Source organism: Apus apus, chromosome Z (assembly GCF_020740795.1).
Source record: "Apus apus isolate bApuApu2 chromosome Z, bApuApu2.pri.cur, whole genome shotgun sequence".
In the NCBI taxonomy this organism is placed as follows: Eukaryota; Metazoa; Chordata; class Aves; order Apodiformes; family Apodidae; genus Apus; species Apus apus.
In genome coordinates this window covers 67,344,139-67,358,065 of record NC_067312.1, presented here as the reverse complement: position 1 = coordinate 67,358,065, position 13,927 = coordinate 67,344,139, and the positions used below count along the sequence as shown (strand labels likewise).

The 13,927-nt window shown below is 40.4% G+C and overlaps 1 protein-coding gene across 1 annotated transcript; it reads right to left on the bottom strand.

Annotated features, from left to right (window-relative positions):
* Window positions 1-309: 309 nt before the first annotated feature.
* Window positions 310-13,355, bottom strand: PHAX (phosphorylated adaptor for RNA export). Its single transcript, XM_051643193.1, has 5 exons — window positions 13,226-13,355; window positions 10,240-10,859; window positions 8,145-8,265; window positions 6,066-6,149; window positions 310-4,485 (listed from the first exon to the last, which is right to left on the bottom strand). The coding sequence occupies exons 1-5, from the start codon at window positions 13,313-13,315 to the stop codon at window positions 4,216-4,218; spliced, it is 1,185 nt and encodes a 394-aa protein (XP_051499153.1). The 5' UTR covers window positions 13,316-13,355; the 3' UTR covers window positions 310-4,215.
* Window positions 13,356-13,927: the final 572 nt, after the last annotated feature.

Genomic DNA, 13,927 nt, shown 5'->3' with positions numbered 1-13,927 from the left:
AACAGGATCTGCTCTGCTCAGCAGGGGATAGGATTTTATAAAAGGCTCTTGATTCTGCACCCATTTGCAGAAGTAAATACTGTATAGTTCTCTTGAAGTATTGAAATGGCAAACAACATTAATAGCTGCAAAGGGGACAAGAATACCTAAGAACTTGAGTTAACATTCCTACTGATTAAAAAAAAAAACAAAAAAAATTAGACTTTGTAGTCAGAAATCTTACCTCATTAATGAAAGGTGCTATGCTTTGTAGTAGCCAGTGAGTGGGAAAACAATTTTTTATAATGAAGAGCAGGGAAACAGACTCACTTAACATTGATAGCAAAGATCCATTAGCTCATTTTTATTACCTTCTGTAGAAAAGGAAGATTGTATCAACCATAGTTTTTTATCCCCTGTGACACAAGTTCTGCATGAAGAAACAAGATGCAAGACACAGACTAGATATTTTCTAAGTAAATATAAATGCAACTTATTAATATTTAAAACATTTCAGGAAAAATAACACTATTTGGAGATCAGTATTTCTATGTACACAAAACCAAATGGATATTAAGTATGTAAAAATCTTCAAAGTCCTTGTTATTTGTTTCCACAGAAATTTTGTATTTCTATGACGAGGGACCTACAGCTTTGAAGCCAGCTTCTGACCGTTGGATTAAATAGACAGCCAGCTACAAAACAGAATATGAAGATGCAGTAACCTGGAATAAACCACATTTTTCAGGAGAGTAATCTAAAATAAAGCTTCAGTATGTAACATTTTCTAAGATGATATAGAAGTGTCTAACATAAAATTACAATAGACAAATTTACTTGTATCAGGTAAGGCAAACATCCAACAGGATACTTGTTTAGACACATTATGGAAAACTTAAAAATACTCAAACTCATGCAAAATTAAAGAATTTTTTTCTCTTTAAATTACCCACTTGGCATCCTCCAGCTTGACAACTGGGTATTTTCAAAATGGGGACCTGGGGAAAAAATTGCAAGACAATGGAATGAGACCTCTTAGATGTGTGCATCAGTTAGGGCTTTTTTCGCTCTTTACTTTTACTTTTTTTTCTTTTGGTTTGGGCTAACATTTACTTCAGCTTATACTTCACCTAGATTCTCAGCACATTTTCCTGAGAATCTTTCTGCATTTGCCTCCTTTTATTTTAAAAGGTGCTAGAGCCTGTAAGCCAGAAATTATTCCTTTAGAAAATCTTAGGTCACTTCATTAGGTTTGGGAATAATTTATTTCTGCTTCAGCAGAGTTAAGAGTGCTTTTTTAATGTTTCAGTTAGGTAGAGAAACAGCAGTACTGCTTAAACAAGTTACAAAAAAATCCCCAAACTGAAAAGGTTATGTGGATCACAATAGTATCTCCAGGGCCAGCCCAGTGCTGCCTGTGACCCCCCATGGGAGGAAGCAGGGGAGCCCAGAGGCCTGGCCAGCAGTGCTGGGGTGTGGGGAAAGCCTGTGGCACTTTGTCCTGCAGCTCCGTGCTGCCGTGCCTGCTCCAGGGGCAGAGGCAGCAGAGGAGCTTCAGGGGACGCACTGGGGGGACAGCCCCGCAGCTGTCCCCGGCCCCGCTGCCTGCCGAGGAGGGTCTCCTGCCCCCAGCCCAGCCCCCTCCAGCAGCCCTGGCTGAGCTGAGGTGGAAGAGCTCCCCAGCACCTCATCGGCTGCCCCTCGAGGGGGTCACAGCAGCTCCCACCTCTGCCCCTGCTCCCACCCGTGGGGAACAAGAAGAGCTGCAGGAGCCAGAGGAGGCTGTGCCTGGGCCCTCCTTGGCGATCTTCCCTTACCAAACCTGTCTATAGAATTAATAACCCTGCATGTGCCAACTGCCTGCCTCTTGTAATGTCACACAGGAGTCAAAGCCACATGTTTTTGTTTTAAATTATGGTCAAAATAAGGAAAATCAGAATAAAAGATTTAGACATCTTTTAGATGGTAGTAAGCGTCAGGATAAAGTTTCCTGCTAGCACAATGAAGTTGGTACAGAGACTAGCAAAGCACTGCTGCCTGGTTTTTAACTGGATTCAATACTAGTTGTTGCAGATGCCCAGCAGCCCCTTGGGGAATGTGGCATAACTATTAAGATGTATACAGTACAAAGCCACTTTCTGATCTCACCACCACTACCTTTCAATTAAAATAATTATTTGGATCTTCTTTTGAAGGCATCACAGTAAACACTGGGTCATCCCATGCTTGCTTGAGAACTTTGGTAAACAGCAGTTACTAAGCCTGGAGGGCATAAGAGCATTTTAATGAGATCTACCATCTACCAGGAAGGGGAAGAAAATCTGTAATGTTGTAGTTACACTTGAAGTGGTGCTTTCACAATCCACTGTAAGACTGAACCATTAATAAAATAATTTTTCCTGTGACACCAAAAAGCACTGCTTTCTTGTCTGAACTTGGGATGTAAGGAAGAAAAGCGTCTTTGGTCACAATCAAGATGTGTTTTCAAAGCACAGCATGTTTCCCTCATTTTCATTGCCCGCTTCAGGTATAACAGAGATGGCTTATTCCTTAAACTGCTGTAGCTTAAGAGACTGAGCGGGGCATTTGTCCTGGCCATATGCAGCCTACATTTGCAGTAAAATTGATGCCTCAGTCATACCTGCCCATCAGAGAAACTTAGGAATACAAAACTCTACCCTTATAATTGCATTTTCTGCCTGTAACACATCAGCTACTAAAAGCTAAGCAGCCAGGCATATCTGTTGCTAGACAAAACAGACCACACAATCCAGTTTGGTATAATCCACAGTCAACTAACAAGCACCTCAGAACTGCTGTCTTCACTCAGGACCGACTAAACAAGTTGAGTATGTGGGAGCAAGAGAGAAAACTTTTAACCTTACCCTTGCTTCCTACTTTTGCAGTCAAAACTCTTAATTAAATTTAGCAAATCATACAATGGGATGTGCTCTATGTTTAAGAACTCTTTCTTCAAATATTGTTGCCCTTTAAATACCAGCTCTTGACAATACAGAATTGCTCAATATTGTAACTTCATTACGAGTTTCAGTGACATGCTTCACTTCTGAGATTCTAGGACTCCAGGTGAACAAAATCTACATGCAGAAGGTTGTTGTGGTGCTTGAAAGTTAATAAATTCATAAATATTTCACAAATATTTTATATGAGAAATTAGTGCCTAGTCATAGAAAACACAACTTACTAGTGACAAAGTATTTTAGACATCACACGTCTGTCACATCTGTTCAGTTGTATCAAAAACAACACTCAACTTAAAAGTTGACTTCAGCTGAACTTACAGACTGCACAACAGCCTTCTGCATCAAGTAAAAACAATATTTTACATACTGCTGTTTTTTATGTCTCACCATAGAAAAACTAGAACTTCTGCCAAGCTATACATTAACTTTGTCCTACTGCACATGTGGGAAGCAACATGGAAACATGAATTGCACAGTAAAGGGTGTAGAGTCTACCTGGATGTACAATCTACAGACCCTTGAGAGGAACACAGGTTAGCAAAATCTCACTAATGTAAGCGGGGACTTGCAAATGAAAAGGTCTGCTTAAGCTGGGTTTGTTTTTACGTATGGAAAAAGTCTACCCAGAATAGGTAGAAGCTCAAGCCTCTATTATAACATGGGGGATTAAGCTGCTGCAGAACTGTAAAACATACATCACTCAAGAGTGCCTATTTACAAGGTTGATATTCAAAGGTCATTGACCATTAAACTTCAGTTTCTTTCACAAACCAATCTGTTTTTACAGGTCTTAATCCTCTAATACTGCTATTCTTGTCAACACATTATATAAAGGATTGTATGTCCTTAATATGACAAAGACTAACTTTATACTGTTTTTTCCATTCAGTTGTAATGAGAGGCACTGCTCACTTGATGACTTTGTTAGCTTTAGCAAATTAAGTATGAAGCACATGGTTAAAAAATAACCTTCAATTCTTAAGCCTAACATTTGGCTAAAAAAAGATCTTACGGAACAATCACTGCAATGCAGAGCTGTTACCTAGAAAAATCATAGCAGTTTTTGAAGACTTAAACAAGTAATAGGACCATTAACATCTTTCATGCTGTTAAAATTAGCTAAGAATTATGTTAAGTTCTTCAGCATCAAGTATTTCCCATGTTTCTGCAGGTTATGAAAACAAGAAGCCATGGGATTAAAAGAAAGGCTCATTTAATGTTTTAGAGACTTTGTTATAAAGAACATCAGTAACTAGAAGATCTCCAAATCATGAGCATTATCAATCTCAATAGTATCTTCAGGTTCCATCTTTGCCTCATGATGCCCCTCCTGTAGGTCATCCAGGGAAGCCAGAGCCTCATTTGTATCACTAGCGAAAGTCTCACGAGACGCATCATCATATTCTTGCAGGTTAAGCCCTTTAATGGCTTTTTTCATCTTCTTCCCTAGGACTTGTATTCTCCTCTTCTTAGCAGCTTTTTTGTTTTCATACTCCTTTTGGTTTTCCAAATAGAATATTTCCTTGAAAGAAAACAAACAAACAACTTTGGCATATTCATTTTAATAATACTTACTAAAGAAAATAAAGACGTAAAAAATTTCTTTCTTACGAACAGTATTAAATAATAATTAAGATACACCTTAGTGATAGTAGAAGTATGAGGGCAGGTTGCATTTAAGGAAAATGCCCCATAATTTTATTACAGAATTTCTTAGCTATCTTAGTGATGCTTATTTACATACACCTCAAGTTTTCATTTCAAGTTTGATGATATAAATCTGAGAGACATAGGTGGCAGAGCAGAGGGTCATGCTGCCATATAGAGGGGACCTGTAGAGAAAATACAACCAAAGTTCCTATGACAACTTGAGAAAACTTTCCTCCACAATTGAAATTTGAGACCAGGTCATACTAGAAAATAACTCAGAAATTTAGAAAGATGCAGTTATTTTGTGTAAGATGTACTCTGTATATATGTACAAGTTAAAGTTGCAGTCAGAGAGGCACACAATAAGCACTAAGAAAGGACATCCTGCAATTACTAGGCCTTGAAGAAACCAATTAATCAAGAGGTTTAGAGTGTTTCATGTAAATCACCACCCTTGGCAGAGAAAACTTGAGGCCTATACAGATAATTGGACCTAAGGAATTCAGGAGGTAATAAAGAGAAGCACAGTCAAGAAGACTGATGGCTAAACCAGTCTTGGGCAGTTGAAGCTGTAGAACTTGTGATATTTTGTCCTTTAGGTGAACTTAGCTCATTATAATGTCATTGTAATACAAAAAAATCACAACCCCAGGTCAGAAGGACCCCTGCCGAGGTGAAGACCTGAGCATGTGTGATAGCAGAAAAGTGATATAACTATATATAAATCAGTAACTAATCACCACAAGGAATGGATTTGGAAACTTACTTACTTTCTTTTGCATAAATATGTAATGAAAAATTTCAAAATCTCACCTACATGCAAAATAAGCAAATGTTTCCTTTAACAAAAACTTCATTAAAGAAGAAAATAGTATGAAAACAAACCAAGCTGTTTGAATTTAACTAAGTAAATACCACCTCAGTCTACTTCATACCCTAAAAGGAAAGGCAGTTATGTTTACAAGCTGACAAAACTGATTTGGTGATCACCACAAATGAGGCCAGTGAGCAATTCAGACTAGGTGCAGACCAGCAAGTGACTTAATTGGAAATACTGCCTGGTGCTAAAGCTGGACCTGTATAGGGTAAAAATAGTCTATTAAGAGAACAGCCATTCAATCCACACACAATGCAGAGCTCTAAAGGGAGAAATAAAGCTGCAGATAATATTGCTGTAGAGTATCTTCTAAGTAAGCAAAATACAATGTTTTTCTCTTCAGACTCTACAGTTTCATCCTCCTGAACAGGTTTTTGTGACTGACAATACATAAAAGACGTTCTCTCTGCCTTGTATGAATGGCAATCCATATATTTTGAATGTGAAAAGCTGTTTTCTTTGTAATATAGAGTTAAACTCGCTAGAAGTTATAAGACAGTAAATAACAATATTTATGGTAGAAAAAAACCCCCAAATTTACTTTAGTCAATTGTTTGCACTCTTGACAATTTTACCTTAATTTGTTCTTCTTTGATGCTAGGTGTGTTCTTCAGCAGGTTTAAATAAACGCCCCCTGGTGTTCTTCTCCTACTGCCGTTCTTAAGAGGGAAAGTAAATCAGTAATAGCAAGTTAAGTAAGTTAACAGTTGATGACTGAAATAGCCAGTTGAATAGACAATTATTTGTATTGTGACAGAATAGTTAAATTTAAATTCTGCTATGTTTGGCAATACATAAAAACAACCCTGGCTATATTTTGTTTGTGACTGAACATAAGGTCAACAACCAGAGTGCTACATCTGAAGAGGTAAATGATGAGGTTACAAAAAATTTGCTTTAGAACATATACCAGACAGCTCAACTACATATTAAATCTGATTTTGGTAGTGAAGAAACAAAACAAATAATATTCTAAGTACTCTCACACTCATCTGCAATAATGCATATACAAGCTTAAATATTCAAAACACTCCTAACACATCAGCCCAGCAAAATGTCAAAAATGAATTTAATAAAATTATGTAGATACGTTTTTTTATAAACTGTGCTCAGCAATACCACAACTTACCTGCATATATGCAGGATTTTATATTTCTCCCTAAGGGATATGAAAACATAACTTGTAAGTTTAAATTTTCTCCCTACAACATACTAGTTCTATGCTTCAGGTTCCAATGTAGAAGCACTGGTGCAACACGCGATACTGCAACATGAAGGGACTCAGCTTTAAAACCTCCATAAATTATAAGAACTAATTATCTTACTTTTCATACTATTATTCAATTACCTCCTATACTATATAAAGTTGAACTGTTACTCCAGTGCTCTGATACTGTATTAAATGTATTTAATTTCGTTATTTAGCAGAAAACAATCAAAACTCAAATGTTTCAGGAACAGAGAAGGAAAGTTTTTACGTATGTTCTTGAGACAGCAGATACCACATACTTATCATGCTGTCAGCACAAAAATCCCAAAAAGAAAAACAGTATGATGTGCCTTTCAAATGGCATACTCTGATCTGCAGCCAAAGCAATGTGTGCCACAGGAATTGTGTCCTTTCATCTCCTTGGTAATCTCTTGTTAATAGTACTTCAATCTTTCAAAACAATAGATTGCTTCTAAGACAAGTTTTTAGCTGGGAAGTGTTGCTTTTTTAGGGGCAGGCGGGCAGGTGATGGCGTTTGTTCTTTGTTTTGCATTGTTGTTTCAGTCTTTTTTGTTTGTTGTGGGTTGTTTGCTTGTGGGTTTGGGGGTTTTTTGCCTTTTTTTTTTTTTTTTCCTGTTTTTCTGTTGCCCTCTTTTTTCCCTTCCCTCTACTTCAAATGATGAAACTTAGAAGATGTAAATTATAAACAATTGCCTTAAAAACTTACTAGCTCCCTAACACTTTTTTCTTCTGAACATTTCCACTGAGGGTCATTATTTAATAAAACCAAAAACATACTGAGTAATTGATAGCTTAATCATTAAGTATAGGATTTTTACCATGATTTATAATTATTTTTATAATTTTTAATAATTCAGTACTGAATTTTGCTCTATTGATAGACAAACCAATGTTTCTCTAATAAGGCTAACAGATTCTCTTTTGAAAGTTACTCTTCAAATGTGACATTAAAAATGCTCACTAGTGGGTATGTTGACCTCCACGCTGATTAACCCAGCAGTAGATAGGTCAGTGCTGTCAAACATCCACCTGACTTATAGAAGCATTGTGCCAGAGGCTTCACCTGGATCCTAACACTACAGGCTTTTAGACAAGCTTTAGAATCCTTCACTCATAAGTCTGCCAGGGAGATACCCCAAGGGCAGCCAGAGTAACCGATGTTATCATTGGAAATTAGATGCCAATCTCAGTTCAAAGAGTTGGGCAATTTCCAAGTTCATTTAGGTCACTGTTTACTCAAATGCTGCCTGGAAGGTTACATTAGTATTTATTAAGTGAGAAGGGAAGGCCATGAAATTTTGGGAGAACCTGTCCAACGTGAATAGTACTATGTAAATATTCTACAAGTAAAATGCTGTTTGTGTTGTGTGTCCCCCCACCCCTGTGACCACTTGCAAAACCCACGATATCACATTTTTCTTACCACTATGAACATTCCACCATTTTGCTCCACTTCAGTTGTTTCCATAAGCAGCTCAATAGCTTTTCTTTTCCCAATTATTTTCACTACTCGGGCAATTAAGTCTTTCTTTGGCTCACAAAGCCTGAGAGGAAGGGAAGAAAGGGTACATTACACTTTGGGGAGCAACATACCACCAACATCACAAAAAAATTATTAAAGGCCACTGTCAAGTCTTAATTGGTTCAAGTGACCTTACTGTGCTATAAGGTTGCATATGACACAGTGACTGCATAATACAAGGTTTCTGACCACAGATGTAAAGAACTATTTAGAACCAGGCTAGTTTCAACTGCATCAATTGTCTGATTGAAGTTACCTGAAATCAAACATTAGAACTGACATTTTAGCAACAATTGTCCTTAACATGTAAAGGACTGAATACCCAACCTGCTTGATGTTATACTTTGTCTTTAATCAATTAATAAGTTCAATGAATGAGGCACCAGAAAAAGTAAATGCTTTCTTAAATATTTATACCATTGAGTTCTAAATTGTGAAATACTGGAAAAGATGGAAATATTTCTCAAAGATGCAGAGAACTTTTAAGAGAACGAGAATTCCCAAACAAGCTTGTTAAAAAGACCTCCTGCTGGTAGCAGTGGCAGCTTAAACAGTCAAATCCCTACCCAGTGCTTGTTCTAGCTTTGCACAGTTCTCTTCTATGTGCTTTAACAAGCAGCTGTGCATTGCAACAGGAACTGGATGAGATAAAGGGCAAAAAATGGTGAAAGATGGTCAGAAAATCTCAGTTCACTGTGTGGGCCAGCACAACGACACATTATAAATCCAGGCATAGATGGCACTGTGCGGATCTAACAGTGCTGTCATGTGTATATCACAATCCTACTGATGCAGTGCAGCAACACTACTACTATAAACCATTAGAAAAAAGAGGCTTCTGCACTATTTTGATGAAGCTCAACATAACAAAGTAAAGTTTATTACAAGAGACCTGCTCAAGGTTCTCAAATTCATAGCTGAGAAGCTACCAAGAACTGGTAACAGGATTAACAATTCCTGTTTTTCACACCTCGCAGATCAAGTATCACACGTAAGAAACCAACAATGATCAATAAACCAGGTTTTATTTAAATGTCAAGCTAACCATTAGTAAATACTGTTCACTATTTAACATCATTTTCTTCCCTTGCACCACTGAAAAAGGATTGTGGCAGCTTAAGTCAATCTAAGTAAGAATGACTGCAGTCACATACCCTTCCTCACACCATCAGTCCAGTGTTGCCAGTACTGGCTCAAAAGAAACTGTGCAGCGAATTGGTTCAGGAAACGCATCTGCCTGCAAACAAACTCTTTTAAAAAAACAATGGGCTCTGGACAGGTAAGCTTTCTGACTCAGCTCAGTGTACAATAGCAGGATTGTGAAAATAACTGGAGAGTGGTAAGTGTGCAAACAACTGGAGCTTAGTATCCCCAACACTGGCTGCAGCTCAGTCTCACAACACAGAAAGAGCCAAGACTTGATTCGGGAGCTGGTGTTTAACCTGGGAGCAGCCCTTGGTTATAACACCAGCAAAACAGCAGCAAGTTTTCTTCAGACAAGTGTGTTCCACATGAAGAATGCGTATTTCAGAAGCTAAGCTCTCCAAAACACTACACAGCCTGAGTCATCTACAGTTTCAAAGATTTATAACTTAGCCAGATCTTCATGGGGACCACAGCAGGTGTTCACTGGTGTCCAAATCCAAATCCAAATCTTTACTCATGGGGTAGCTCCTGAAAGAGCCACTGCTAGATCTGTATCATGGCAAACAATAATTTTCCTTGCCATTTTTCTCAAATAACAAAATCTTTTTGGAGGATCTTAAAAAAAATAATAATAAAGAAGACAGTATTACTGGATGCTTCTACAAGATTCCAGCCATAATGCTGCATTATAATTGCAGTTTTGGAAATACACACAAGGCACTCAAGCTTTTTTGTAATGTGGTATGACATCTTACTTATTTAGCAATAAAAAAGCTTTTTTCCTCTTGTTATTTTCCATCACAGTTTACCAATACTTAAGGAAGTGAAGATATACTGTTACTGAACTCACCGATAAGTAATTTCATCTGCCACTTTTTCCTCTGAATCTTCTTCTGTTATCTCATACCTTCCTTTATATTTCATTTCTTGTCTTTCACCTAGTCTTTCTTTTACTGGCCGCTTCCGTTTGAGAAAGCCTTGCCCACTGTCTTCTTCTGCTGGCGATGTTTTCTTGTCATCATGCATGTATTCATCCAGTTCCTTATCTAAAGTCTCTGCCTCCTTTTGCTGAGCTTCCTTCATCAACTTTTTAGCCAATAAATAGTTGTAAGTCTCAGACTGCCGGCTCCTGTCAATGCTACCATCCATGCCTAGAATCCCCAGTTCAGTAGCCACTGCGTCCTGATTCTGCTCTTGGAGCACTGCACCCCAAATATTGTTGACCTTCTTGCCACCTAGAGCAGTTTGTTTTTGGTGGCTCTGGCTAAGCTGAAAAGGCTCAGATTTAGCAGGAGGGAAGTTGAAACATTTCTGTCGTTTTCGTTTCCACAGACAGCTGTCATCATCAGACTCAGAAAAGCTTTCGTCACTTGAATCCACACTTTTGGTTGTCCGATAGGGAACACTTGGTGCACATGATGAAATGCTGCTCTGGAACAGCCTGCCTGAATCATTGCCTTCATGAGACTTCTGAAATGAGAGAGTAAATATTTGTTAACTACTCTTGTAAATAAAAAGCTATCAAGTCACACCAAAGCTTTCATGAGCTAGTAAGCTTAATTCTGACGCATGTGACTGTCCTCTATGAGAACCTTTTAAATTACAGTTGACAGAAGCATCCTATGAAACTTCTGTATTTTGAATGCTTGCAGATGAAAGACAGCATGGCTGGTACAGAAAACATGTTACCAGAGGTCTGCTAATCTACTTAATGTAATCTTTTTTGAATGAAATTAAAATTGCGATGAGACTGGAAGAATTACAGCATCACAGACCATTAGGGGTTGGAAGGGACCTTCTGAAGATGATTGAGTCCAACCCCCCTGCGAGAGCAGGACCAAAAAATCACACACAACTAGGGCAGATCGCTCAGAAAGGCATCCAGACAGATCTTGAAAGTCTCCAGAGAAGGAGACTCCACAACCTCTCTGGGCAGCCTGTTCCAGTGCTCTGGAACCCTCACAGTGAAGAAGTTCTTCCTCATGTTGAGGTGAAACTTCCTGTGCTTGAGTTTGAATCCATTGCCCCTCGTCCTATCACAGGGCACAAGTGAAGAGCTTGTCCCTGCCTTCTTGATGTTCTCATGTATTTATAGACATTAATTAGATCCACCCCTTAGTCTTCTCCCCTTGACTGAAAAACCCCAGGTCTCTTAGCCTTTCTTCATAAGGAAGAGCTCCTAAAATTCCCAAATCTGGAAAAAGACACAACATGCACAGCACTTCTAAGAAAGATTAATAAATCAAACCACGACAGCAACTTACCTTAAGGTTAACAGCATAAAAATTACTATTCTCTCTGGAGTCTGAAAGGGGTCATGACTATAGTGATGTGCAACCAGAACAATGTTCCCAGACACTCAAGTGAGAAGAAAAAATGACCAAAAAATCCCAAACCAAACCTATAAAACTTGGATGCGGCTCACACTTTCAGAAGCCAACTGTGTATTGTGATTCTGACTGCACATGACCAGCTGCAGACAGCAGTACCTTACAGAAGGCCTGGGGGTTTCTTCCTTTAAATCAACAAGACAAAACAAACTCAGTCTGGCTTCTTATTAATTAGGACAAAACCTTAAGAGTTCAACATACTTACCAAACAAAGTCCCACGGCTATAAAAATGTTCAAGAAATGCTGTTTTCCCCATATATCTGACAAATAAACTAAAATACGAAAGCCAAACTTGTGGAAATCTGCATAACCTGTGGAAGCACTATGAGTAAGATAACCCAGAATTCCTATTTGTTGGAAACCTTTGGTCACACTGTCTGTGCTAATGTGCAGTATTTTCCTTACTCATAATTCCAACATTTCCCTAATTGATTTCCTATCACAAAGTTACATGCTATTCCTTGGTCTTTAAAAATAAGACCTCTTCCTTCAGTTACAGGTGAGGTAAAAATTCTTTCTTTAACCTTACTGCTTTCATCAACATTGTGGCACTGTTTCTTCTTTCTCCAACTAGCAAAGAGAAAACAAGCCTTCAACGTACTTTATCATGTTATGAAATATAAGCCTTTAAAATGTGTAATGCATATCCACAACGCATGACAAAAAAACCCCAAACACACAATAACGCAAACCACTGACAACTCCCACAAATCAGAAAAAAAATACCACGTCTGTTATAATTTCCTTTGTGCAACACACTCCGGAATAATATTTTAAATAAATGAAAACAACTAAGGAAAAGGAAGATGTTTAAATAGAGTGTCGTACACCGGTTTATCTTATTTTGGAATTTCTTCCTGCCCACGTGCCACCATAAATTCGTCATAAACTTCAAAATGCAACTCGTAACGTGAAAACAAAATAAAGCATTTGGAAATAAAAAACACATCTTCAGCAATTCACGGATGCAAGAGAGCCATCATGTCAAGGGAAAGCACGAATCGCCACTCATCGCTTTCACGCGTTTCCACAACAGCTTGTGTTGCCTTTCTATTGTTCTTGAAGCGACCGAGGGTTCCGGGGAGCTCCCCTCGGCTCACCGAACCCAGCGCCCAGCAACAACACAAGCCTCCCCAGCCCCGCGGTTTTCCCGAAGGAACAGGCACCGCAGGAAGAAGCCGCCTCCTGGGCCCAGAATACCGGGCAAGCGGTCACTCCCGGGGAGTGGCGCCCTGGCCCAGCTGCCGGGGCCGCACCGGGCACACCTCCTCCCTCAGGCGCCGGGCACTCCCCCGGCCCCGCCTGCCCTCCGGCCGGGAGCGCCGCGGGGGGGGGGGGGGGGCGGCCGGGCCTCTGCGGCCTGCGCGCTGCGTTCTCCCGGCGAGGCCTCCGCCGGCCTGCCGCCAAGGCTGGCGCGGCTCCGGCTGCTCCCTCCCTTTCCTCACCTGCTGCGGGTCCCCGGGGGAGCCGGCGCCGGGCATGTCGGAGTCGGAGCCGGAGATCTCGCCGTCCTCCACCTCCACCTCGCCCTCCATCCCCCGCGCCGCGAGCAACGGCTGCCGGCAGGGGCGGCGCGCGGCGGGCCCGCTGGCCAATCGGGAGCGCGGGCGGCGGTGACGCGGCGCGCGGTGCCTGTCGGGAGCGGCGGGGAGCGGGCGGCGCCGCCATCTCGCGGGCGGGGGTTCGGGTCCCGCCTCCGGCAGGTGGTTCCGTGGCGGTGACGCAGGAAGCAAGAAGGTCAGGTGAAAAATCCCTCCCGGTCGGCTTTACGGCGGGCCGGGGTCGGCTGGCACCCGGCAGCCGCGGCTTGGGGCTGCTCAGCCGAGGGGCAGCAACAACAGCAGTAAGCTGTGGTATTCGCCACTTGGAGAATCTGTTTTGGCCTCTAGAGCAGATTCTTGGAAGATATCTCAACGAATACTGGATGAAAAACGTACGGTGTCCCTCAGACTCCCAGAAACCCGAAAAAAATTCTTTTTTCCTGCTCGTCAGCAGCGTCTAAGTGACCTCCCAGGATTCAGCTCAATTTAAGTCACTGTATAGTCCTTTGTTACTTAAGGCCCATGCCATCGTTTGTGGACTGTAAAATGTCGCTCTCCTAGAGTGTATCTGAAAATGACACAAGACACTTGAATATTAGGGAGTGA